General features: G+C 55.2%; 5 protein-coding genes across 12 annotated transcripts; 2 read left to right on the top strand and 3 right to left on the bottom strand.

Moving 5' to 3' along the window:
* Window positions 1-21: 21 nt before the first annotated feature.
* KIAA1191 (KIAA1191 ortholog) lies at window positions 22-7,670 on the bottom strand. Of its 3 annotated transcripts, XM_065691016.1 has the most exons (7): window positions 7,466-7,670; window positions 7,198-7,388; window positions 5,781-5,907; window positions 4,112-4,236; window positions 2,747-2,853; window positions 2,311-2,447; window positions 22-1,857 (listed from the first exon to the last, which is right to left on the bottom strand). In XM_065691016.1, the coding sequence occupies exons 1-7, from the start codon at window positions 7,491-7,493 to the stop codon at window positions 1,649-1,651; spliced, it is 924 nt and encodes a 307-aa protein (XP_065547088.1). In that variant the 5' UTR covers window positions 7,494-7,670; the 3' UTR covers window positions 22-1,648. The 3 variants fall into 3 exon arrangements, with proteins under 3 accessions (XP_065547088.1, XP_065547091.1, XP_065547090.1); XM_065691019.1 differs by lacking the exons at window positions 7,198-7,388; window positions 7,466-7,670 and adding an exon at window positions 7,038-7,186; XM_065691018.1 differs by lacking the exons at window positions 7,198-7,388; window positions 7,466-7,670 and adding an exon at window positions 6,858-6,988.
* ARL10 (ADP ribosylation factor like GTPase 10) lies at window positions 7,045-10,864 on the top strand. 3 transcript variants are annotated; one of them, XM_065691022.1, is made up of 5 exons: window positions 7,045-8,616; window positions 9,154-9,316; window positions 9,469-9,665; window positions 10,078-10,215; window positions 10,659-10,864. In XM_065691022.1, exons 1-5 carry the CDS (start codon window positions 8,446-8,448, stop codon window positions 10,755-10,757), a joined length of 768 nt encoding a protein of 255 aa, XP_065547094.1. In that variant the 5' UTR covers window positions 7,045-8,445; the 3' UTR covers window positions 10,758-10,864. The 3 variants fall into 3 exon arrangements, with proteins under 3 accessions (XP_065547094.1, XP_065547093.1, XP_065547092.1); XM_065691021.1 differs by having other exon boundaries at window positions 10,078-10,342; XM_065691020.1 differs by having other exon boundaries at window positions 10,078-10,749.
* A 260-nt stretch (window positions 10,865-11,124) lies between these two features.
* NOP16 (NOP16 nucleolar protein) lies at window positions 11,125-13,742 on the bottom strand. The gene is made up of 5 exons (XM_065690748.1): window positions 13,580-13,742; window positions 13,317-13,428; window positions 12,577-12,646; window positions 11,814-11,920; window positions 11,125-11,556 (listed from the first exon to the last, which is right to left on the bottom strand). Exons 1-5 carry the CDS (start codon window positions 13,684-13,686, stop codon window positions 11,413-11,415), a joined length of 540 nt encoding a protein of 179 aa, XP_065546820.1. The 5' UTR covers window positions 13,687-13,742; the 3' UTR covers window positions 11,125-11,412.
* Window positions 13,743-13,842: 100 nt separating this feature from the next.
* On the top strand, window positions 13,843-14,538 carry HIGD2A (HIG1 hypoxia inducible domain family member 2A). The gene is made up of 2 exons (XM_065690749.1): window positions 13,843-14,021; window positions 14,197-14,538. The coding sequence occupies exons 1-2, from the start codon at window positions 13,898-13,900 to the stop codon at window positions 14,361-14,363; spliced, it is 291 nt and encodes a 96-aa protein (XP_065546821.1). The 5' UTR covers window positions 13,843-13,897; the 3' UTR covers window positions 14,364-14,538.
* A 1,410-nt stretch (window positions 14,539-15,948) lies between these two features.
* On the bottom strand, window positions 15,949-22,365 carry CLTB (clathrin light chain B). Of its 4 annotated transcripts, none has more exons than XM_065690143.1 (6): window positions 22,061-22,353; window positions 20,441-20,487; window positions 19,225-19,342; window positions 18,828-18,939; window positions 18,377-18,430; window positions 15,949-17,888 (listed from the first exon to the last, which is right to left on the bottom strand). In XM_065690143.1, the coding sequence occupies exons 1-6, from the start codon at window positions 22,242-22,244 to the stop codon at window positions 17,717-17,719; spliced, it is 687 nt and encodes a 228-aa protein (XP_065546215.1). In that variant the 5' UTR covers window positions 22,245-22,353; the 3' UTR covers window positions 15,949-17,716. The 4 variants fall into 4 exon arrangements, with proteins under 4 accessions (XP_065546215.1, XP_065546214.1, XP_065546212.1 ...); XM_065690141.1 differs by lacking the exon at window positions 15,949-17,888 and adding an exon at window positions 17,967-18,226 and having other exon boundaries at window positions 22,061-22,361; XM_065690142.1 differs by lacking the exon at window positions 18,377-18,430 and having other exon boundaries at window positions 22,061-22,348.
* Window positions 22,366-22,375: the final 10 nt, after the last annotated feature.

The following is a 22,375-nucleotide window of genomic DNA, read 5'->3' as shown; positions in this document are numbered from 1 at the left end:
AGAGGCAACAGAAGCTGGGAGTGGAACTCTGGTAGAGCTGCTGGCCCTCCATTGACAAGGATTTTATTTTTCTTGTAACAATAAAAAAAATAAATCATACACATTAGAGACATGAATACAGACAACAAATAAATTAATGTCAAATGAGACTGATTGCCAAGGTGCAAATGAGTGGTGACAGTGACAACTGCTTGGTTGGGTGGGAGACTTGGAACACAACACATCATCAGTAGGGCTGCTGAAGCTTGAGAGGAACCAGAGCCACAAAACGTGCTTCTTCAGAGCAGACAGCAGCCAAGTGAGCCATCCCTGCCTCACCCTCCAGGAGGCATGTGTGGTTTACAGAGGCAGAATCCACAGAACTCAACAATTACCAGCTGTTAAGTAACCTCTGTAAAATGTCCAGAATCTTCCAGTACCAGATGCAAGGCTGCTGCTGCCACCTCACCACTATGGAAAGCCTGCTGCTGGCTGAGGCAGCTTGCAACATAATTGTGAGATAAAGAGGAGACCCATTTGCCACAGGACAAGTGAAGATTAGTCCAACACTACCTCTAATGCTTAAGGAATTAGATGGTAGCCAGGAGTTTCTGCCACTTCTCAGGAAAGCAAGCACTGGCTGTTCCCAGTAACTGGTGCTGACTAGACCAAAATTTACATACAGCAGTACCACAGCAGGGAGGAATGTTTAGCCTTGATCTGTTTCTCCAGCCCTGCAAAATGCATTTAATGCTGATGAAGCAAAAAACCTAACTGAGAAGTGTCCCAGACCTACACAATTCAGATAAGATGGGGGGTGGGGGGGAACCACAGCAAACAAATCAAGCAGCAGCCAGACTGCCAGAACATCTGCAGGTCTGTTGTCTACGGCAGGACAGTGTTGGTTCACAGAAAGAGAGGAAGATTACTCATTTCAACCCAAACCAGCTCTGGTCATTTCCACCTTTCTGGAAGAACATGAAGAGTTGGAAGAGAAGCAATTCTTCCTCATTATTGCCAAGCCCATTAGATTCTGCTCCCTGTCTTTCTAGTAATTGCATCTTAGAATGGTCACTGTTCCTCTTTTCTTTAAAAATATACAATCCAAGGACAAGGAATTACAAGGTGTCAAAATGTAAGGTCACATTGGATAGTAAAGGGAGCACCACATCTAAAACTGACCCTCCACATTCCCAGAGCAACTTCCTCCTGGCAGTTAATGGTCCAGTTTTTAGTCTTTGTTTCCATCATTTTCTGCTGGTGTTCTGCACATGCCACACAGAACCACAGTCCTCCCAAGGGTACTTCAGCACTGAGCAGGACAAGACAATTAGACTACATGTAGCCAAGCCAGCCTGCTTGCACACCACATACAGCACTGTCCCACAGCATGATTCCAGGTTCTAATGCAGTGTAGTGTACCAGGAAGCACAGCTAGTGCAGCCTAGCAGACCAAACTGGTGCAGCACAGCAGACAGGATGGTTTACATTGGTTTTATACTAGTGCAGGGTTTTTTTCCAAGACTGGCTTTAGGAGGACATTCACAACTGTGCCCTCTTCTGAGATGAACTGGAAGGGACATTTTCCTATTTTACTGCAGCACAATGGGACAAGGAAGCAGAGCCTAAGACACCCTGTAGGATGCTAAAGACACCAGAAGCATTCTTCCTAGAACCCAGTGGGTGCCAGCACATTCAAATCCCGAGGTTTGATATTATGGGACCGTGGAGATTGTTTCCTCCCTTCTGTGACTGAAGTGTCCATTTTGGGTGGCTTGAAGGTGACTGGATCCTCTGACATCCTAGTAGCCTGAGCACGCATCAGCTCCATTGGGGATGGTTTCTGGGCACCCTTATAGGACTGGATGGTAAATCCTCCTGATAAAGAAAATAAACCACAGCAAATAAGAGCTAGGAAAACCATCCAAGTCCTCTTTTCCACTGCTGCCAGGAGTGAACAGTGTCACTGATGCTCAACACTGCAGAAAGCCTATGCAAGACCCAGCAGCTTCAGGTCATCTAAAGCTTTTCCCACATCAGTGGCTGATGCTTCCAGTTCTGGTTCCACCAGATAGAGTGAAAAGCTGCCACCTTCACACCCTGCCCTTCCACTGCAGCTCAGTGCAAGTTATTTCTGCTTCCAGGTAAAACCTATACCAAGGATCTAACTGCCTTATATGTAAACACAGAAATGACATGAGTAGCACATTCACAAAGTGGTCCTAGAAAGTAGCAAGACAAGCAGGATAAGGCTCCAGAAACAGACAGCAAGTTTGTTGTGTGACAGTCCTCCCCCAGCTCTTGCAACACAGGAGATTTTAGAGGACATACCTGGATCATTGGTGGATTTCTGGATGGTTTTGGGTCCAAAAAAGCTCCATCTTTCAGATGGCAATTTGTCCCCACCAGTTTCCATAGTAAAGTCTAGACCAGTTAGAGAAGTAGAGGATCCCTGACTAAACCAACTCCTAGGGAAAAATCATTGATATGTATAAAACACAAGAATACTTCAAGTGGCCCCACTGTACCAGGAACTTTATAGGCAGTTAATCAAGTTGCAATTTAAACAATCTTAATAGCATTGTTACCACCCCTGTATCTTGTATCTGCAAGTTCAGCAAGCTTTCAGATCTATCCAACGCAAGTCCACAGCAGGGTCTGAATTTCACCCTTTAGTCCCTCACTGGACAAGGTTATTTGTAGCAACTCCCACCTCAGCAGCCTGCAGGAAACCAAAGGAGGCAGTGGTCTGCCAGGAAGAGAGTACCTGTTTTTATGCCTGGGAGAAGACTGGGGAGTGCTGCTTGGAGTAGACTGAGCAGAAGAACTCTGCTTGTCATCTTTTGTCATCTCTCCATTCTGCATTTTTAGCTTCTGTTCAGAGAAATGCAGAAGGAACAGAGCTTAAATACAACACATAAGGAACAGCCAATTTTATTGTCAAACTGAGCAGCTGTTTGCATCACATGTGATTAAGGATTTGTCACTTCACCCAAAGCCACACCCAGTACTTCCAAACACCCCTTAAGCTTCTTTCCACACAAGATCTAAGCATTTTGGAAGTCCACTATGCTCAAAACACATCCTCCAGGCTAGAGGAAGTAAAACAACACCTACAGCTCACTCCAGTTCAGAGGCAACAACAGCAACGGCCTGCTTCAATACCAGCACTAACAGGGAAGCTGCAGGCGTAGCAGACCTGGCTTCATCCCATCAGCTCAGCTCCCTGGTAGTAAGTCAAAAGACCAGAGCAATCATCTGTCTCCTGGATTTTTCAGAACAACAAAGCTTTCAGTCCCACAAGTTCTCTAATGAAGGTGAGACCAGACCTTGTACAGAACATAGAAGGTTCTGTACAACCTAGAACATAGAAGCACTAAACCCTAAGAAGTAAACCCCATACAAGAGCATGGAAACACTGCTCTAGAACATTGCAATTAACAGCATTTGAAGAGCACAGCCAAAATAAACAGGAACTAGGTGTACGCAAACCAGGTTATTGCAAGTCCTACAGTACAAACTGAACTTTGAAGAAGTCACTTGAAGGGCAGTTATAGTTCACCAACCACACGGGCACTTCTCAGGATGTTTCCCATGCCTACCCAAGCCACACTAATGCAGTTCAAAACTGTTACTGAAACTTTGACCTTGTGGGAGTACACTAGAACAGTTCACTATTAAACTCGAACCGCAAGATTATTGTGGGTAACTGAGCTCATCAGAAACATGCTCATTCAAGCCCTTTGTCTTTATTTGCTGTCAGAGACAAGCCCCATTTCATTTGGTGAAACACAGGGTTTACAAGTTCTCTTGGGACAAACAGTTCAGCAGTCAACTGCAGGGCACCAAAGGCACAGCAAGAAACTAGATCCTGTGTAAGGATGTCCTCACTTGAAAGATGACTGTGATAGTCTGACATATTTGTGGAATACAACTATCTCAATGTTTCAAAGCTATAAAGGCTAAGGCTAACTTTAAAATAAAAGTGGGTAACCTTTTCTACACAATCAGCTAAAAGCCTTCAGAGGAAGCAGTTTAAGGAGAGCAACATACTCCAACAGATCCACCATCAAGCATGTGTTAAGGCAGTACACAACCCACACAGAAAAAGCCAATGCAAAACAAGCCTTACATGGACTGCCTCAGCCACTCGATGATACTTGGTCTCCTCAGTAGTGAGGCCTTTGTGGGGGGTGTAGCCAGCTTCCCTCAGCCCTGCCTGCTGCTCAAAGCGCTGGATGCTCTCCTGAGTCTGCTCTGGAACAGACAAAAGCACATATTCAAACACAAATGCCACAACAAACAGTTCTAACAAACAAAGGCACCTTCAGCAACCAAACACAAGACTTTTTTTCATCATTTGTACCTACACATTGTGATGAGTTGATAGAGGCAGCAAGATGAAACTCGTGAGATTCTGACTTGGAAACTATCCTGAGTCATAAGGCTAAGTCAGATGAACAGTGATTTGTCCCAGATCACCAGCTGTATTACAAATGCAACACCTGTAGTTATATCTATCTTGCCCAAGAAGCTGCATCACTCCCAATCACAACTTCCTAAACCTAGGAGACCCCAATAAGCTGGTCATTTGAAGTGGCCCTTTAGATTCACAGGATTTTTTTGGACAAAAAAGATGAAGTGTTCTGAAAGTCTGCCCACATGAGCTAACTGACAATCACAGCCTTGCAGAACAGCTGGGAAGGATTCTCAGGGGTTCTAGATTAGGCAAAATAAGCTATTTCAGCCAAATACAGAGCCAGCATCCAATACTGTGATATCAACTAAGAAAAAAGTCAAAAGGAATTCAAGCACAAAGATTACTGGAGAAGCCCAGTGTCTCCTTTAAAACAGGCAACACTTCCCATGTTAATCTTGGTTATTTACAGGGACAGTGCACTGCATATGAGGAATCCAGAGGACTTCATTTCCAATTTGTGATTGAAGTTAGCATCTGGAAGGTGTAGGCTGGGGCTTCTGACTTCTCACTACAAAAGAACATTTTTAGGCCATTATTGTTTTAGCCAGATTAGCATTTTAGCAGTAGACTAGAACAGAAGCTACTTTCCAGGAGGAAGTCCATATTCCTGGGTGTTATTTTCTGATGTGTGGGTTATTTTTGAGCCAAGACTTAAAGAAGTGCAGATGTACAGCTATTCCAAAATGCTGGTCTGAAAAGCCTAGAAGTCTTTGGAAGCACTGCTTGGAAGAAAAGATGAAGCCGAGATCCCAGCTGCTAGAAGAAGAGGCATTAGTGACAGATTAACTCTTGAATAATTCCTCTTGTTGCAAACTGACCCAATTTCATTTTAAAGCATCTTTATTTATGAGTTTGGGGGCTTTTTAAAGACAGCAGCTGCTGCTATTAACTACCAGAAATGCCAGCAAGTGCCTCATTAGCACAGCATGTCAGCTCTCCACACCACTTTGGTTAATTTTAAAGCTCTACCTGTCATCCAGAAATAGCAAGTTAATAAGCAAACAGCAAGTAGCAGAAGCAGCCACCTCAGCAACAAGACGGCATGGACTGCAGTGTCCTATCAGCAGATAACATACCCTGCACCCCTCCCTTATCACCCACCTCCACCACCTGGAAACAGAGGCAGTAAAAGTGTGGCTTATTCCCTAGCTCCTTCTAGAAGCACCCTCCAAAAACTCTCGTACATAGGTCAAGCACGGAGCCAGTTTGAACCCCCCAGCTGTCCAGGAACTCTGGTAGTTACCTTGAGGCATTACCAAGCCAGAGCATGCTCAAGTGCTCACAGCCCATTACCCACCACATTAGAGGTGAGAGTTCTTACTTGTAATGAGAGAGTTCATGATGATGTGAGTGGCCTTGGCCTTCACCACAGGCACCTTATTCACACTTTCAGTAGACGATGATGGAGTTATGACAGATGCATTCATGTTAGCATCCCCCTCCTCGATCTGTGGGGAAGCAGCAGGGTACAGTTTAAAATGAGAAAGTATCTCAGCACCTTGCCAGGACACATCTCTAACTACTGAAACGAAACACAAGGCCAAGCTGCTCTAGTAACTAGCCTTCACCCCTTGGAATAAACCCATACACTGTTCTCACTACAGCTGGGAAATGTTTAGAGCTTGAACCTTACAATTCTTAGCAATGAACAAGAACTTGCATCCAGTATTTGGAAACATGCAGGGCTTGGAGCCAAAAAGGTGTTAGTCTAAGCACAAAAGATCAACAGGAAAGAAACCAGAACATATCTACTTCCATTCCCATAACTGCAAATTGGACTTTAAGGTCAATTGGGCAAGAGCACCCTTCCAGAGACACCTCAGAAACAAGCTATTTACAGAACAGCAGGCACACAGATTAGAGGCTGGTGTTTAGACCTTGCTTTCCACCTCATTCCTTGTATCAGTTCCCTGTTCAGTGTACCCAGCAGTCATAGCTCTACCACTGACCACAAGACCCAGGCAACAAAGACCAGACAACGAATGCTACAAGAAGTTCTGTGAAATAAAGAAATCCTCCTCTTAGCAGAGGAGTCACCATTCCCGAACTGGGCAATTTGCTTTTTGCGCCAAACCACAACTTCAGGTTTCCTTCCATGAGATTTTTTTTTTTTTGTTTTTTTTCAAATGAGGTGAAAATCCGAGGTTAAACTCTAAGGGATACAAAGTTATTTGCTTCCATTCAACCACAGTCAGTGCCACTTCAAGCTGGGAAAACAGCCTCTAAACTTAAAAGAGCTGGTCCTGTACTCAAAGCCCTCCCACAGTCACTTCATACAACAGTTTGGGCTGGAAAGCACCTTCAACGACGGTCTGGTTTAGCCCACACTGCAGGGTGCGACATCTTCCACTAGAGCAGGTTGCTCAAAGCAACGCCCCACCTCCCTTTTAACACTTACAGGGATGCGGCATCCACAGCTCCTCCGGACAACCTGTCCCGTGCCTCACCACCCTCTGCATGAGGAATTTACAGGCCGGCCCAGACCTACCCCTTCGCCCTGGTTTCAGCTCACAGCTTTAAGCCCATAAACACCTCCCACAGCGAGGGGACTCCCCAGACAGGCCCATCCCAACCGTACCGCAGCGCTCCCACAACACACAGGCCGCAAAGCCGGGCTCCTGTCCCCAGCGCCTCCGGGGCTCTGCTGCGGAGGGCGGGGGCAGCTCCCCCGGGGCGGTGCCGCGCCACCGGCACCGGGAGGGCTGCCAAGGCCACCGCAGCAACCGCCCGTCCTGTACCTTCGAGAGCTCCTGGTACTTGCGCTCGGGGATGACCGGCTGCTTCCAGAGGACGCTGGCGCACAGATCGGCGGGCGGCGGCGTCATGGGCGCCGTGTCCTCCAGGCCCTCGTCGTAGCTGAAGGCCCGCCGCGGCACGCCGACAGGCAGCGACATCTTGCCCGGCCGGGGGCCGCCGCCCTGCTCCAGCGCTGCGGACAGAGAGGGCAGCGCTCAGCGCCGCCGCGGCGGGCCCGGGCCGGCGGGGAGCGCTGAGGGGGAGGCTTACCGGGAGCGTCCGGCTGCCGCGCACTCATGACGGCGGCTCGGCTTAGGCTAGCGAGGCTCGGCGGGGTACGGTGGGGCAGGAACCGGCGGCGCCATGGCGGAGCCGGCGGGGAAACCACCGGCAGGAGCCCGGCGCTGCACCGGTACCACAGCGGCACGGGAGCGGAGGGACCGCCCCCGCGGGAGAGAACTTAAAGGAGCGCAAATCTCGCAAGCTCTGGCTGCTGAGCGCGGAGCACGCTGGGAGATGTAGTTCGGGATGGGCGGGGCAGGGCGGGGCCGTGCTGACGGGGCGGGGCCGAGGATTCCCCGCGGCCTGACCCTGCCCCACCCTTGCCGGTTCCTGCCCCTCACCGCAGCCCCGGGTCCCTGCCCGGCCCCTCCCCGACCGCGCTCCGGCTCTGCCGGTGAAGCAGCTCGCCCCGCCCACGCGGGGCTCAGCCCACCCCGGCCCCGGCAGCTGGGCTCAGGGCCACGGGAGCCGCTCACGGAGGCTCCAGGGAAGGGCCAGCAGCCGCGGGACCTGGCCCGGAGCGGGGGTGCATTGCGCCACCGGGGTGGATTGAGGACATGCGAGTCCCGTGGGCAGCGGGTGCATGACACCGGGCGGGTGTGAGGCCTGGGGGCAGCTCATGTCAGAGGCCTGCCCGCCCCCTGCCCCTTGTCCCTTCTCCCCGACGTCCCTCCCTCAATCCCCACCACACTTCCACCCATCCCTCCATCCATCCCTCCCTCCCTCCCTCCATCCATCCATCCCTCCATCCATCCATCCCTCCATCCATCCATCCATCCATCCATCCATCCATCCATCCCTTCCTTTCTCTCTCCTTCCCTCCCTTCCACCTATCCATCCATCCCCCTGCCGTCAGAGCGACCCCTTTAAGCGCGGCGGTGACGTCAGAGGTGGGCACATCTGGCGCGCAGCCCGCGGGCACATCTGGCGGGGCTCACACCGTCGAGGCCGCGATCTGCTGGTGCCTCATGTCTGTGTCCGGCGCCCTCCAGGCCCTGGCGCTGACCGTCGGGGCTGCTGTGTTCGCCCTCTGTTCCCTCCTCTGCATCGCCTGGAAGATCTGCGACACCGACAGCGGCACCGACTGGGGCGGATGGTGGGAGCAGGACCTGTGGGAGCCAGCTCCCTCCAAGGACGCCGTAAGGAGGGGACGGACCCCCGCCGGCACCCCCGGCCCATCGCGGGTGGGAAGGGCTCAGGGTCGGGATCTCCCGGGCATCCCCTACACCGGGATCCCCTCACTGGGATCCCTCCTGGTTCCTCACTTCTCCCCCGGGACCATGACGCTGGAGAAGGGGCAGGGTCGGGGCTGCCCCTGTGCTCCCCAGGCTGGGGAAGGTTCTGGGTTGCCAGCAGAACCCACACAGGGCTTGGGAAGGGGGCGCAGGGCCAGGATCCTCACTGGGATCTCGCACTGGCATCCCCTGGAGCAGGTCAGACTGGATTCCCCAGGGTACTCTTGGGGTACAGGCCATGGGGTACACTCCTGAAGCCCGTCCTGCCAGGGGAGGGGTCCCCAGCTTGAACAGCCAGTGGAGCCCACCAGCATGGAGGGGAGGGTGAGAGGCCAGCAGGACCCCTTGCTCTGGCCTCATAGCTCAACCATCCCATAACCATGCAGCTGCAGGTACTGGGACCTGCTCCCACCCGCCCAACACCCTCCTGTACCCCCTCAGCTGGACTGGCAGCAAGTGCTGGGGCTGGGGCTGGATGGAGCGGGGAAGAGCAGCATCCTGCACTACATCTGCAACCAGCCAGCCAGGAAGTGCTTCACACCCACCCAGGGCTTCAACTGCACCCAGCTTTCTATTGAGGGGCTGGAGATGGAGCTGCTGGAGGGTAAGACTGGCCTGGCCCTGCATGGCCTGGAGCATTCCCCCCACCTGGAGCATCCCCCCTGCTGACACCAGGCTGAGGGTAAAGAGCATCCAGGGTGATGGGAGGTCTGGTTGATCCCCACACTGGTGCCTGATCCTCTCTGTCTCCCACAGTGGGTGGCAGCCAGAACCTGCGAGCGTACTGGCCCCACTACATGAGCCATGCCCACGTGTTGGTGTTCGTTGTGGACTCGGTGAACAGGTCACGCCTGGTGACGGCGCGCCAGGAGCTGCACACACCGCTGGCCACAGAGCCCCAGCTGCTGGCCACAGAGCCCCAGCTGCCTCTGGTGGTGCTGGCCAATAAGCAGGTTGGTATCCGTCTGTCTGTCTATCCCCACAGATGCCTCTGGGCATGTTTCCAGTGAAAACCCTCCCCGGGGCCCTGAAGAGAAATCCTGATGCCCCAAATCCACCAAGTCTTGCAAAATCCGATCCTGGGACAGTCTCCTCCAGTTTTCATTGGGAGGCGTGGCTGCGGTTGCCAGCGCCTGGCTAGTGAGTTTCAGGAGAACACCCAGGCAGCACATGCCAAATCCTGGATGGGAAACACATTTCCAGGCAGTTGACCAAGCGCATGCCTCGTGCTGCTCCCCATTAGCTTGTGCCAAAGCGACTCCAGTGCAAGAAACAGCCCTGCCTGCATGCGATTCCTGCCAGGACCAGGCTGCTGCCAGCTCCAGGTGCTGCTCCCCTCCTGAGCAGCCTCTTCTTTCCTCACAGGACAAGAGCGACGCTCTGAGCACGGGAGAGCTGTGGTTGGAGCTGGCCCTACTCACACTCAGCAAGCAGCAGGAGGTCTTCGTGCTGCGCACCAGCGCCACGTGGGACAACCTGAACACTGCCAACAGCATCCTCCACGTGAGGAGCCTGCTGGTGACACTGCTCTCCCAGACCCTGAGCACTCTGCCGCAGGAGGAAGGCAGCCAACCCCCCCCCCCCCAGTTAAAGGATGAAATCACCCTTGGGATGGAGTCACGAGCTCCTGGTGAGCAGGAACATGCAGCACAGGGCAGCGCCCCACACCTTCACAGTAGCCCTGCAGGATATTAAATGAATGGGGCTGGAGAAGGAGTCCTACTAGTGCAGTGCACACCAGCAGGAATCACCAGCTTGGGCTGTCCCTCGCCAGTGCTGAGCGCAGTTCTCAATTCCCCCAACTCTGTACTTAAAAGCCCTGTTGAGGAGAGATGAAGGCAGGTATTGGGCAGCCCTTCACCCTGAACAGGGGCAAAGATGGGCTGTTTGGTAGGTGCTGCACCCAGCGGGCATTTGCCCCCCTGCCTGATCTCCCTCCCTTTCAGCTTCACCAGGTAACAGGGGATGAAGGAAGCCCTGCCTGCAGGAAGGAGGCTGCTGGGTCAGGCCACAGGGTGCTGGGTCCTGGAAACCCAATCATGTAAGCTGGGGAGCACCTTGGGAGAAGGGAATACGCTCAGCTGATCTCTGCTGTTAAACCTTTTGTATTGTCACTCCTTCCTTTTGTCAATAAAGGAGGTTGACCACTCTGCACTGCCCTCCAGCTCCTTGGCAGGGAAGGGCTCTCCCAGCCTGCAGGCAGGAAGGTCACTCACAGGGGAAGAAAGCAGCACATGACTCTGCTTCAACTTCTGCTGCCTACAGGGAAATCAGCAGAGGTTCCAGTGCTGCCTGCACCCACTGCTGCAGAGGGTGCCATGTGCTCAATGCCCATGTCCCACCATGGCATTGGGAGCTCTCAAAGCAGGACTGTGCCAGGCAGAAGCCCGTGAGTAAGACACTCACACCACCTTGGAAAAGCAATTTATTTTAACAAGGCAACAGGAGCACTGGCTGCCACGCACAGGAGTGGCACAGCACACTCAGTCCCAATGCCACAAGCCACAGACAAGAAACTTTCACGCCTGGTTATAACTATCTCTGCCTAATGAAGGTCCTTCCTCTATCACCAGAGGCTTTGCATAGCTCAGCTTGCAGGCACAGGCGATGTGACTGTCACCTGTCTGTCAGTCCGTGCTCAGCGTAGAAAATGGTTGTGTCAAGCCTGCACTTGCAGGCAAACCTGAGGGAAAAGGGCAGTCACTGCACCTCCATCTTCTCCTGCTTGAGTGATGCAACAAATTCCTTGTACTGCTCGGGATAGAAATTCTTGTACACGTTGATCTTTCTCTTTATCTGCTTGGGAGTATCCTGGTAGTAGTTCTTCTCATCTCGAGCCATTTCCTGAGACAAAGGAAAGCATAAATCAGAGGGATGTCCCCAGGAGCAAACACCAAACCAGCCCAGCCACACTCAAAAGACCCACCCAGGCCGGCTGTGACCACTGTCTGACTCAGACAGGGATCTGGCCAAGGTTCCTCTTAACCCAGCTCACTGCAACACAGGAGCCAGGACAGAGAGGATTACTGGTTCCCATTCTGTAGAAGATCCAGGAGAGAGCTGCTCTGGGTGCTACTCGCTCTGGGACAGCCAGTACTGACCTTGTAGTTCTCCCCGTGGTTCTGTATCATGTACCGCACGTAGTCAATGAGATCTCGTGAGAGTGTGTTTGACTTCTTCTCAGGCAGACTGGCCTCATATTCCATCTCTAGGCAGAGAACAGAGACACCATGAAGCAGGGGAGGGAAGCAAGCACCATCTCAGAAGTCCCCAGCCTCTTCCCAAGATCAAGCCCTGCTGCACAAAGGAGGTGGCTTCCCAGCACCACCATGGAGAAAAACAATCAACAGTCCTCAGCACAATGTGCAGGCATCCTGCTCGCAGCACAAGTGGAACTTTTCTGCCCAGGCTGCAGTGTGACTGTTCAGAGCTGCCCAGTCCACCACGGAAACATGCAGGATACTGCAGCCTCAGTTTGTCACCCTGGTGCCACAAACCAGCCCGTTTCAGAGTCACAAGAGCCCTCTTGGGGCTGCAGGCAGAAATACTGCAAAGAAGGCAGCAGAGGAGGGGAAAGGAAATTCCTGAGCCAGAGAACACACAGCAACAGCAGAGCTGCTGTCCTGGCTCCCACTCAGCTCCAGCCCGGCTGGGAATCTCCAGCCAACTGTTGCCAGGGGGGTTGCTCCTCTGCAAGCCTGGAGGAGAAGTAACACCCTTAGGGCATAGCACAGAGATGAGAGATAAAATAACCCAGAGGGCCTTGGCAGAACCCCAAAGGCAACAGCAGCAGCTGCTTTTGGGGGTCAGCAGGAAACCGCCAGGGCTGGAGGTGCTCCTGCGGTGGGCAGCAGCAGCACTGACCGTTCAGCACATAGGGCTTCCGCACTTGTTGCTTTCCTTGGTCTTGTCCATTGCTTTCCATTTCCATCCCCTGTGTTGAATGAGAGAAAAAGCAACTCAAGAAAAGCCCATTTGGGAGAGAGCCGTGTCCTGATACATTGCTCCCAAAACTCCAAACCACTTACCCAATGGCTGCAAGGACAGAGAAACCTCAGCTGGCTTAAGAAAAGCTGTTACTTGTGCCATAAGCTAGCTCAAGGGCAACCTTGTCACAGTGTGGACACAGACAAGCAGCAAACAAGGTCACCCCTGTTTATTTTTCACGAGTGTGACGTTTTGTGGGGCCACCTTCTGCCTGGAAGCGTTGCCCACCGGTGCAGGCGGGCCAGCCTGGTGCTACTGTACATACAAAAGCTTCCTTTGCTACCAGGAGCAAGTCGGCTGCTGTGCTCCCAACCCCACTTCTCCCTGGCAAGTCTCAAGGAGACCGACTGACATCATTTCTAGCGAAGCCCATTATTTATTCTTAAGTCCATTATTTCTCTGTGGCACTGGAGCTTGTTCCCATGCCAGGATCTTGGCAGCAGAACAACATCCATGGATAAGAAACCCATCCACCTACAGAGACCGACCCAGAGCCACCCGACCCGCGCCCAGGGCAGGCTGCTCCTTCCCCCCCGGCTGCGTGTCCTGGGGGAGGCATCTCCTTCCATCCCCCACAAAGGAGCAGCCGCAGCCGATCCCCCCGCCCATACACTCACCAGCAACTTCTTGGGGATGGGGACGGCCTTGTTGGGATCGCCGGCCAGGCCCATCTCGGCCAGGTTCTGCGCCACTGACTTGGTGGGGTCCCATGCTTGGCGGATGTGCGAGCTGCGCGGAGAGAGGCACCGGCATCACGGCTGCGCTGCGCTCCCCACACACAAGCGTCCCCCAGGCACCCACCGAGGCCTGCGGCGGCCCCCCCGGGACACCCGCACCCGGCCGCCCTGCCCACAGCCCGCGCCCATGCCGCGGCCCTCACCATGCGATGCGCGGGGCGGCGCGGCGGCGGGCGCTGCGGTACAGCCGCTTGCGGTTGAGGTTGTAGGAGTACTTGTGCCGCCGGCTCTTCCCCTTTGCCTTCGGCATGGCTGCTCCACGTTGCTACCAGCGCCGCACCGGGATGGGCCGCGGGGCACCACGGGAAGTGTAGTCCCGAGGCTGCAGCTCCACCTGCTGGGTTCTGCTAGTTGCGAACTACAACCCCCATCATACCCCGCGGTCGGAGTGCTCTCTCCAACCCTTCCTCGCTACGGCGGCCGGGGAGGGTCGCGGTGGTCACCTTCCTGCGGCCGCAGCCATGGCGGCGGAGCCTCCTCCTCCGCCGCCGCCGCTGGAGCCCATCGTGCTGCCGGTGTTCAGGGAAGAGGGCTTCGGCGACAAGTTCCTGCGCAAGACCCGCGAGAACCCCCTGGTGCCCCTCGGTGAGGGGAGGGAGGGGGGTGGCGGTGTGGGGCTGCGGGAAGGGGAAGGGTCGGCGGCAGTGGGGCTGCTCTGGGGGTAATTCACAAGCCGGCAGCGCTCAGGTGCGGGGGGAGGCGTGAGCTGCTCCTCAGAGCCCCTGCCCGCCAGGCATCCCTCCATCCCTCCCCTCCGCAGGCTGCCTCTGCACCGTCGGCGTCCTGACCTACGGGCTGATCAACTTCAAGAGGGGCGACACCCGCAAGTCTCAGCTGATGATGCGGGCACGTATCCTGGCCCAGGGCTTAACCTTCGCGGCTCTCCTCGGGGGCATGGCAGTCACAGCCATGAAGTCTAGAAAGTGAAGTCAGGGGAAAGGGGAGCTGCGGTTGTGCCCCCGCCAGCCTGTGCCCGGCTGGATTCGGGCTGCGGATGGAGTTTCTGAGAGACAGTTGTGATGTCCTGGTGGAGCCGGTGCCGGAGAGGCTCTGTGTTCCAGAGCTTTGGAAACTGGCTAATACAACTCTGTGAATAACCTGATGTTTGGACCGTGGTGTTTTTTGATCCTCTGAGGGCTCGTCCTCCTGCTGCACTGGAGGCTGTGTCTCACTGCGGCTCTCCAGCCCTGTCAGAACAATCATCCCTGCTTGGTGCTGTCACACTCTGTTAAAATTGTGTCCTGGGGTCAAGTTGTGTCTTTATTCAGGCGGTGCACCAGCATTTGAGAAATGAGCTGCCCAAGAGGGAAGCTCTGTTTGTGGCCTGGTCCTGCAGGACAGAGTTCATAAGCAGCAGGTGAGTTGTCTGCGGAGAATATGTAATCTGTTTGGTTGCAACCAGTGAGTAATAAAGTGAATTGCAGCGAGATTCTGACTGATACTGGGTGGCAGAACATTGAGAGGCCAGAGAGTAAACAGTGTAGGAAGGAAAGGGAGCAGGCAGAGCTGCCTCACAGCTGCAGTGATGCAAGCAGGACACAAGATGCAACTCCCTGTGAAAACTAGTTGGGAACTCAAATTTCCAAAATGGGGACTTGCTGCATTCCCTGGGTCCTGCTGCTGCTTTTGCTAGGGAGTCAGTTCCTGCATGGCTCAGTTCTTCACATGAGCTGGAAGCTGAGCTAGAGGGAACTGTACTCCCTGCGTGGTGACAGACATCGTTTGGATCACACCAGGGGGGTTTGATGAGCAACAAGACTGCTCTCCCATGTCAGGGCTGCAGGGCTGGGAGGACATGGAGCTGTTGGCTCTGTTTGCTCCATGGCTGCTGCAGCTCATATCTGCAGGGGAAAGGGGCACAAACACCACTAATGTGCTGTGGTGTCTCCCACACTGAGCTGCCTGGGGCATTTCCAGGCACTGAGTGTCTGCATGTTGGAGCCTGTGCCCTGGCCCTCCCTGTCCTGTGGTGCCTTTGCAGCTTGTGGAGCCCACTGTGCCTTCATGAGCTTCTCTGGAGGAGAGCCCCACCTCTGGGTGACAAGGAACCCACTTCTGCTTGCAAACAAGCAGGGATAGAGGGGAAGGCTCTTGCCCACCAGAGCCAACTTATGAGGTATGAGGGTGGGCAAATGAGCTATTACCAGCACTGAGCAGGGTGAGCCCCACCAGGGAGCCCTGCACTTTGCCTGCTTAGCATGTCTTCCTCAGAAGCTGTGTCTGGCTGGCTCACTGGCACTCACCAACCCAGCCAGCTTGGGGCAGGGCTGTGAGAGGCAGTGGGTAGTCAGATCGGTGAGCACAATCTCTTGGCAACCTGGATAGGGTTGGCTGCCACTGCTTCTGCCCCAGCCCAGCACAAACCATCTGGTCCTTCCCCTTGCTCCTGTTTCTTCCTGTAGGATGTGGTTTTCCTCCCACCCTGTCCTTTCCCCAGGAGGCTTCTGTGGGGCTGTGTGTTCTCCTAAGCACACACGTGTTGCTGAAGCAGAAAGATGACAGTGCCCTGTAGGACTGGAGATGTGGGTTTATTGTAACAGGTAATTCAAACAGTCACAGATACCAAAGCCAGGGGGATGTAGAAGAGCTGTGGGCATGGCTCCCCGGGAGCTGGCTGCCCTGCCTGACATGGGGGCACAGCTGTCGGGGGGGCTGGTGGGACAGAGCACAGCAGGGATACTGCTTCACTTCCCTCTGCTCTGCAGTGAGAGGCAGAGGCAGACAGCCAACCCCCAAGATACCCTGTACCAGTGTCCATCCTGCACCACAGCAGAGCTGCCTATACATGCTGGAGCACAGTGGGACAGAGTAGGAGCAGCAGCCCTATAGACAAGGTGCACAGTCCCAGCACATAGTGACACCCAAGTGACTCCCCACACACCCATTCCCCTTCCCAGCTCACTGCTGAACCTGTGCCCCTGAGCCAGGGGTGCCTGGCCACCCCTGAAGAGGTGACCTTCCTGACTCCATAGCTGCAGGGCAGGAGAGCTTTGTGTACTTGCTGTTTGGCTGACAGGGCTCTGCAGTGATGCTCAAACAAATGTTTTGTGGGCTCTGCTCCGTGTCACGGGTCTGTCCCTCTCCTGCTAGCCGGGAGTTGTGCAGGTTTCCAGAACTGGGCCTCCAAGCTGGAGGGGCTGGTGCTGGCCCTGCCAAGCAGAGGAGAGAAACTGGGTGTTCGGGCTGGAAAGTGTCTTGTGGGGTGGGGTGTGGGAGTGAGGCATCTCCCCATGCTGCCTTAGGTGTATAAATCCAGCAGGGGCCAAAGAAAAGCCACGAAGTAGCTGCAGACAGATGTGCAGGTTTTTCTCCAGGGACAGTACAAGCACCAGCACCAGAACTCTGCCCAGTCCTGCTCTGGGTCCCTGGATTAGGGAAGTGGGGGTTCAACCTTCCTACCTCCTTCCCTGCAACCACACAGCCTCCATCTCCCATCCCAGTATCAAGGGAAGGAGCAGAGCCAAGGGTCCCAAAGCCTGGCACCCACATTCCCAACTGCTGGTTGCTTTGCTGGAGAGACAGAAAACATCCCATATACTCACCCCATGATACCATCCCAGTGCCCTGCACCACCTCAAACTGTCACCAGCAACCCCACAGGATGGATGGGACACAGACACTGCAACTGCTGCTTGGAGCCCCACCAGATTTTTGGGACACAGAGCCAGGCTGGGGAGGGTTCTGCTGGGCTTGGGGCCTTCCCAGCCCAGCCTGGGTGCCTGCACTCACATTCCTCGGCCCAGCAGCATCACGCTTCAGCCATGCTCCTGCAGAACTTAGCAGTGCGGAGCTGAGTAAGGGCTGTTCCTCCACCTTCCCACACCAGCTCTGCTCTAAACCCCTGGGAAAGGCAGGTGACAACCCTAGGGTCCCACTGGGATCACTGCCTGGGTCCCAGGGTCAGACATAGGGCTGCCATGCCTGGAGCTGCTCCAGGAGAGCCGCACGTGGGTTTATTCCCAGTGCAGGGGTGAGGAGGGGAACACTAGGGGGATGTTCCCCCTCTCACTCAGCCAGGCCTCTGGGCACAACCTCAGCCCAGGCGGTTGGCTCCCCCGCTGTAACTCAGCTCTGCCACCCAGTGTCGCTTCCCGGGGAAATGCCACAGTGTAATAAATAGGTGTAAAAAGAGACCGATGCACCTTTTAAGCAAAGGAAAACCATGGGGAGAGTTACAACCAGTGACTCGAGCACAGCCAGGAGCAGGCAGGATGAGGCCTCTCTTTGGGCTTGGTGAGCCCAGCCCTGCCTGGCTGTGCTCCAGCTGTGCCAGGCAGCAGCTAACGGGACAGGGGTGTCTGTTTGAGGGAGATGAGCACCGAGCGCATCCGTGAGACATCCTTGCTCTGCTTGCTGCTCTTGGGATTGAAATCACAGAGCTGGGCCACCTTCTCCCATTCGGAGCCAGGGGTTTCCTCCTTGGACTCCTTCAGGAATGCTTCCTCCGAGGCCCTGCAGAGACAGGGAGGGTTGTTACTGGCAGAACCCTTTCAAAGGAGACCCTCCCCTCTGTCTGGGAACCCCTCATGTCCCTGCTTCCTGTCCCCATGCTCCAGCTGATGAGCTCAGCATCCTCTGGGATCCAGAGACACATGATGCTCAAGGCTGCTGTTGGCTGAACTCACCCAAGACATCATTCATCCAGGGGCACTGGAGTGTCTGCCTGCTCCCAAGACTTCTCCACTCCCAGAGCCATCCCCCAAAAGGCACAAGACCCCAAGCTTTGCCTCTTCAACAGCCCCCACAGAGGCATTTCCAGGAGCTCCACTTGCCTCCTAAGACTCCACCATCTGAAGACAAGGAGACACTCAGCTGCACTGTCCTCCCTCTGGGACCTCACCATGGCCCAGTACCTCCCAGCATCCCCCCTTCCCTTGGCTGGGCAGCTCCAGGACCCCCAGACCCCGCGGGGCAGGATATGGTCCGTAAGAGGCACATACACATAACCGATCACATCGGCGTCCGGCTGCTGGTAAAAGGCTTTGTCAGCGATCCTATAGCCCCCGAGGCAGAAACAGAGAGAGAGCGCAGAGCGGACAGGCAGGCAGAGGGTTAGAGAGAGAGAAACACACAGGGGGTTAATGTCCTCCCAGAGAGCGTGACCCACTCACCACAGCTCACACAGCACCAGGACAACCTGCACACACAGTGCCCCAACCCTGTCCCAGGGTGAGGCCCATGTGGGGGGGCAGGAGGCACCAAGATCCCAATGTGGTCCCAGCCAGAGCAGCTCTGCACAGCCACTGGAGCCACTCACAGCCCCTCGCCTGGCAAAGCTCCATCCCTGCAGGGCTGGGCTCTACTGTGGGGAAGGAGGCCCCCAGACATCCCAGATCCGGCTGCACAGCAGCTCCCATTGCAGCCCTCGTGGCCATGCTGACCTCAACATACCTGTTGTTTGCTCGGTTCTTCTCCATCTGCTCATTCTGACGCAGGTTCCACTCCTCCAGGTCTTTCTTGGCCTTCTCACGCCATTCCTGCTCAGTCACCTTCGATGCTGCATCTAAGGCCAGAGCAAGACAGACCCCATTAACCAGACTATCATGCACTTATTCTGCTGGGCAGCTCCCCAGCAGGCAAGACAGCTGCAGCTCCCCAGCCTTGTCCCCAGTCCCTAGTATTGTCTGAAAGGCATCACTGCCCCAGGGATAGCAGACCTTTGGCAGGGGCACCCACACAGTGTGGGCCATAAGACACCTTTCTGGGATGCAGTTGAGTCACCTCCAGGTGAGGGATACCATGGGACTCGACTGCCATGAGCATAGCCAAACATGGCCTCAGGTCTCACCCAGCTCCTCCAGGCGCTTCTTCTGCTCCTCCCTCCACTTGCGGATGCTCTCAGGTTCCTGGGTCAGCCGGTCAGCCTTGGCTATGGCTGCATAGGCATCGGTGGGACCATTGGACTCCTGCAGGACATGAGCACCTCACCATCAGCACTAGCTCTTTCCACAGCCACCTCAAAGGCCCACTCAGACAAAACAAGATAGGAGGGAAGGAGGGTGACAGCCTCAGACATGTGGGACAGAGTCCCCAGAGCACTCAAGCTGCTGTCCCAGCTCCCAGGCCCTGTCACACAGAAATACTTCCCAGCTTTTCCCTCCCTGACTTGCTCCTCTCACAACCCCTGGGCAGCCACCAGCTTTGTGACATGCTCCTATCAGCACCAGGCTCCCGTGACCCTGACTTGGGCTGAGGCAGCCCCAGGACTGAGCATTGTTACAGCTTGGCCACAGCAGACAGGGAGAGGCCGATGCCTGGACACCATCCCACAGGGAAGAGCCTCTCTAGCTCCTCTGAGCCTAGCTCTCACCTGGCTCAGCACCATGCTGGCTCAGTACCTCTCCTAACACCTTGTGCTGGCCAGGATTCCCAGCCTGACACCAAGCTCAGCCATGGGATTACAGCTTTACTCCAAGATCCCCAATCTAATTAAGCCTGCCCAGTGTCTGATGTGATTATCACCCCCTAATCTAGGCACGGGCAATGCACATGCCACACGGCTGGGCACTGAGTGGGGTGAAGGGCTTGTCAAGTGCTGGCACAGCTCCTCCTGCAGCCACCAGAGCTGGCCTTGGGGCTCCCCAAGAGAGCTGAGACCCCAGTGGGTAGCCTCCACTAAAAATCCTTGGCCATAGGGCAAGTGAGTTTAACAGGAGATGCTGCTGAGTCAACAAAGCAAGTGTCCTATGGCAGCCCTGCCTTGGCTCTGGCCTCTCCAAGAGAGGCTTCTGTCTGCCTCCAGGAGCTATCAAGGCTAGAAAGATGGGGCACTCCTTAACAGCACAGGACACCTGCAAACAGATTTGAGGCAGGTCATGGCAGATGGAACCAATCTTCTCTTCAAAAACAGATGAAAATGGAGCAGCCGGGACAGCCCATGAGACACACACCTTTCCAAAGTGATTCTGCATCTGAATAGCAAACCGGGAGCAGAGCAGCAGAGTGTTTGCCCCATACCCACCCAATCCCCCTTAGCACCACTGGGCAAGAGGCTGAGCTCTCACCTGGAAGACATCTCCATTGACAGTGGTTGCTCCATTCTGGAAACCAGCTAGGGAAAAGGGAAGAGAGAAAGACAATTACAACTACGGCAACTGTAGGTGATCCCAGGTGACCCGAGCTGAAACAAATCTGTCCCTGGGAGTTTGTTTGTACCATTCCCAGCCCAGCATACCCATCTGCAACAGCCCCATGGTTTTCTGTCCTTGGTGGAATTCAGCCAGCAAGCACCTCTCTATCTTCCAGACAAACCGTTCTGGGTATTTATGTCTTTACAGTGTTTTCACTAGTGTTTTATCTTATCTGAAGATTAGAGAAGCTGTTCCAGGCACAAGGCTGGACACAGGCAGGTGCTTTGACTGTAGGAAGACAACCTCACCAACCCCCAGCTGCAAGCAGCTAGGCAGAGGCTGCCAACGGATGGCTCCAGAAGCTATTAGCTGAATGCCCAGCAGTGAAGGACTGTGAAGGGACAGTAGCTCTGCCAGGGACAGAGCCCACAAAGACACTGCAGCATGGTCCCCCAGCAGAGGAGGGCATGCATGCATGCTGAGACCCTTGAGAGCCCACTTTGGGTGATGCCCTTGGGATGAGCTGCAAGGTTAGAGCTGGGATTGAGGCACCTCTGACACCCACAGTTGGGGTACACCCCTATATGCCTCCCAGCCCCAGAGAACACCGAGAGCTGCACACTAGGGTCACAACGCCAGCCCCATGCAGCAGTCTCGCTGCTGGGAGAGAAAAGGCTTTAAGTAGGCTCCAGACCCTGAGTTCTCCCCAGTGACAACCACAGGCTTCTACCAGCAGTCACAGGCACCCACATGCAGCTCAGACAAGCACCATCCCAAAAGCGTTCGCCCCCATGGTGCAGCTCTGGCTACACCCAACTCCAGCCTGTCTGACTGCATTTATCACCAGGGCTGACAACAGCTTTCCAGGCCCAGATCTGCCCCCACAGCCCTGTCTGCGGAGAGGTGAAACACAGCACAAAGAGGCGCTGTGGGCCTTGGTAAGGGGAAGAAGCCAGAGTACTGTGGCAGCAGTGTCCATGCAGACAGCAGACCACCGAGCCCCTGCAGACTAGAGGTACGAGATCAGGATTAGCACCTTCTACCTGCAGGGCCTGGGACCACGATGTTCCCAGTGAACATGCCTTCCATTCTGCACCTCAGAGGGCTCTCCTCTCTGTGGGGACAGTGACAGGGCTATCATTGCTCCTCAGCTTCACCTAGATGCCTCTCACATTGCCCTAACTGGGGCCACTGAGGCAAGGAGATAGGTCCAGCCAAGGAGATAGTCCATCCAACGCAAGCAGCCCAGCCTGAGCATACTGGGGGAGAAATCACCCCATAGCCTTCAAGTCCCAGCTCAGGACTCACCCCACATCCTCAATTTTGAGAGGGAACCACAGCATCAAGCACAGGCCCCAGGCAGCCCTTGCTGGGATGCAGGCCTGGCCACTGGGGAGCCCATTCACCCGCCGGGGACGCTGTGCATCCTGCGGGGAACACAGTCCCACGGGTGGGGGTGCAGAAGGAGCGATCCCCCTATCCCCCTGCCCTCCACAGTGCTCCTTTACCCCCTCCGTGCCCACACCCAGGCGGCCCCTGGTCCGCGGCGCTCACCCGGTTCCGGCTGGGCCGCCTGCCCGCTCGGGGCGGTGGCCGACTCGCCGTCGGTCGGCCCGAAGCCCTCGTCGTTCTCGATGCCCGCGATCTCGCTCTCCTGTTGGGCCAGGAAAGCGGCGGCCGGGTCCTCCTCGGCGCCGGCCGCCTCAGACGAGGAAAAGAAGCCGAAGTCGTCGGCCATGGCCGGTCCGCCCCGCTCCCGCTGCGCGGCTCGGCTGGGCAGGGCCTGACGGGCACCGGGCGGAGCTGTCACTGCGGCGGCGGGCGGGCCGGCCCTGTGACATCACGGGGGGCCGGGCCTGCCTCCCGGCG

Source organism: Lathamus discolor, chromosome 10 (genome assembly GCF_037157495.1).
Source record: "Lathamus discolor isolate bLatDis1 chromosome 10, bLatDis1.hap1, whole genome shotgun sequence".
NCBI classification, from domain to species: Eukaryota; Metazoa; Chordata; class Aves; order Psittaciformes; family Psittacidae; genus Lathamus; species Lathamus discolor.
Note: the sequence above shows the minus strand (reverse complement) of the source record. Positions and strands in the feature narration are given on the sequence as shown.

Excerpts from the sequence above, each read along its gene's own strand:
- KIAA1191 (XM_065691016.1), bottom strand. The coding sequence starts at position 7,493 with ATGAGTGCGCGGCAGCCGGACGCTCCCG. Across the intron at positions 5,908-7,197 it reads AGTACCAGGAGCTCTCGAAG|ATCGAGGAGGGGGATGCTAA; the intron begins GTACAGGACGGG and ends GCTTCCCCACAG. Across the intron at positions 1,858-2,310 it reads GAAATCCACCAATGATCCAG|GAGGATTTACCATCCAGTCC; the intron begins GTATGTCCTCTA and ends TTTCTTTATCAG.
- ARL10 (XM_065691020.1), top strand. The coding sequence starts at position 8,446 with ATGTCTGTGTCCGGCGCCCTCCAGGCCCTGGCGCTGACCGTCGGGGCT. Across the intron at positions 8,617-9,153 it reads CAGCTCCCTCCAAGGACGCC|CTGGACTGGCAGCAAGTGCT; the intron begins GTAAGGAGGGGA and ends GTACCCCCTCAG. Across the intron at positions 9,317-9,468 it reads GGAGATGGAGCTGCTGGAGG|TGGGTGGCAGCCAGAACCTG; the intron begins GTAAGACTGGCC and ends TGTCTCCCACAG.
- NOP16 (XM_065690748.1), bottom strand. The coding sequence starts at position 13,686 with ATGCCGAAGGCAAAGGGGAAGAGCCGGCGGCACAAGTACTCCTACAAC. Across the intron at positions 13,429-13,579 it reads GCCGCCCCGCGCATCGCATG|CTCGCACATCCGCCAAGCAT; the intron begins GTGAGGGCCGCG and ends CTCTCCGCGCAG. Across the intron at positions 11,921-12,576 it reads GAAGCCCTATGTGCTGAACG|AGATGGAATATGAGGCCAGT; the intron begins GTCAGTGCTGCT and ends TTCTCTGCCTAG.
- HIGD2A (XM_065690749.1), top strand. The coding sequence starts at position 13,898 with ATGGCGGCGGAGCCTCCTCCTCCGCCGCCGCCGCTGGAGCCCATCGTG. Across the intron at positions 14,022-14,196 it reads GAACCCCCTGGTGCCCCTCG|GCTGCCTCTGCACCGTCGGC; the intron begins GTGAGGGGAGGG and ends TCCCCTCCGCAG.
- CLTB (XM_065690140.1), bottom strand. The coding sequence starts at position 22,244 with ATGGCCGACGACTTCGGCTTCTTTTCCTCGTCTGAGGCGGCCGGCGCC. Across the intron at positions 18,940-19,224 it reads GAAGCGCCTGGAGGAGCTGG|ATGCAGCATCGAAGGTGACT; the intron begins GTGAGACCTGAG and ends CTCTGGCCTTAG. Across the intron at positions 18,431-18,827 it reads AAGAACCGAGCAAACAACAG|GATCGCTGACAAAGCCTTTT; the intron begins GTATGTTGAGGT and ends CGGGGGCTATAG.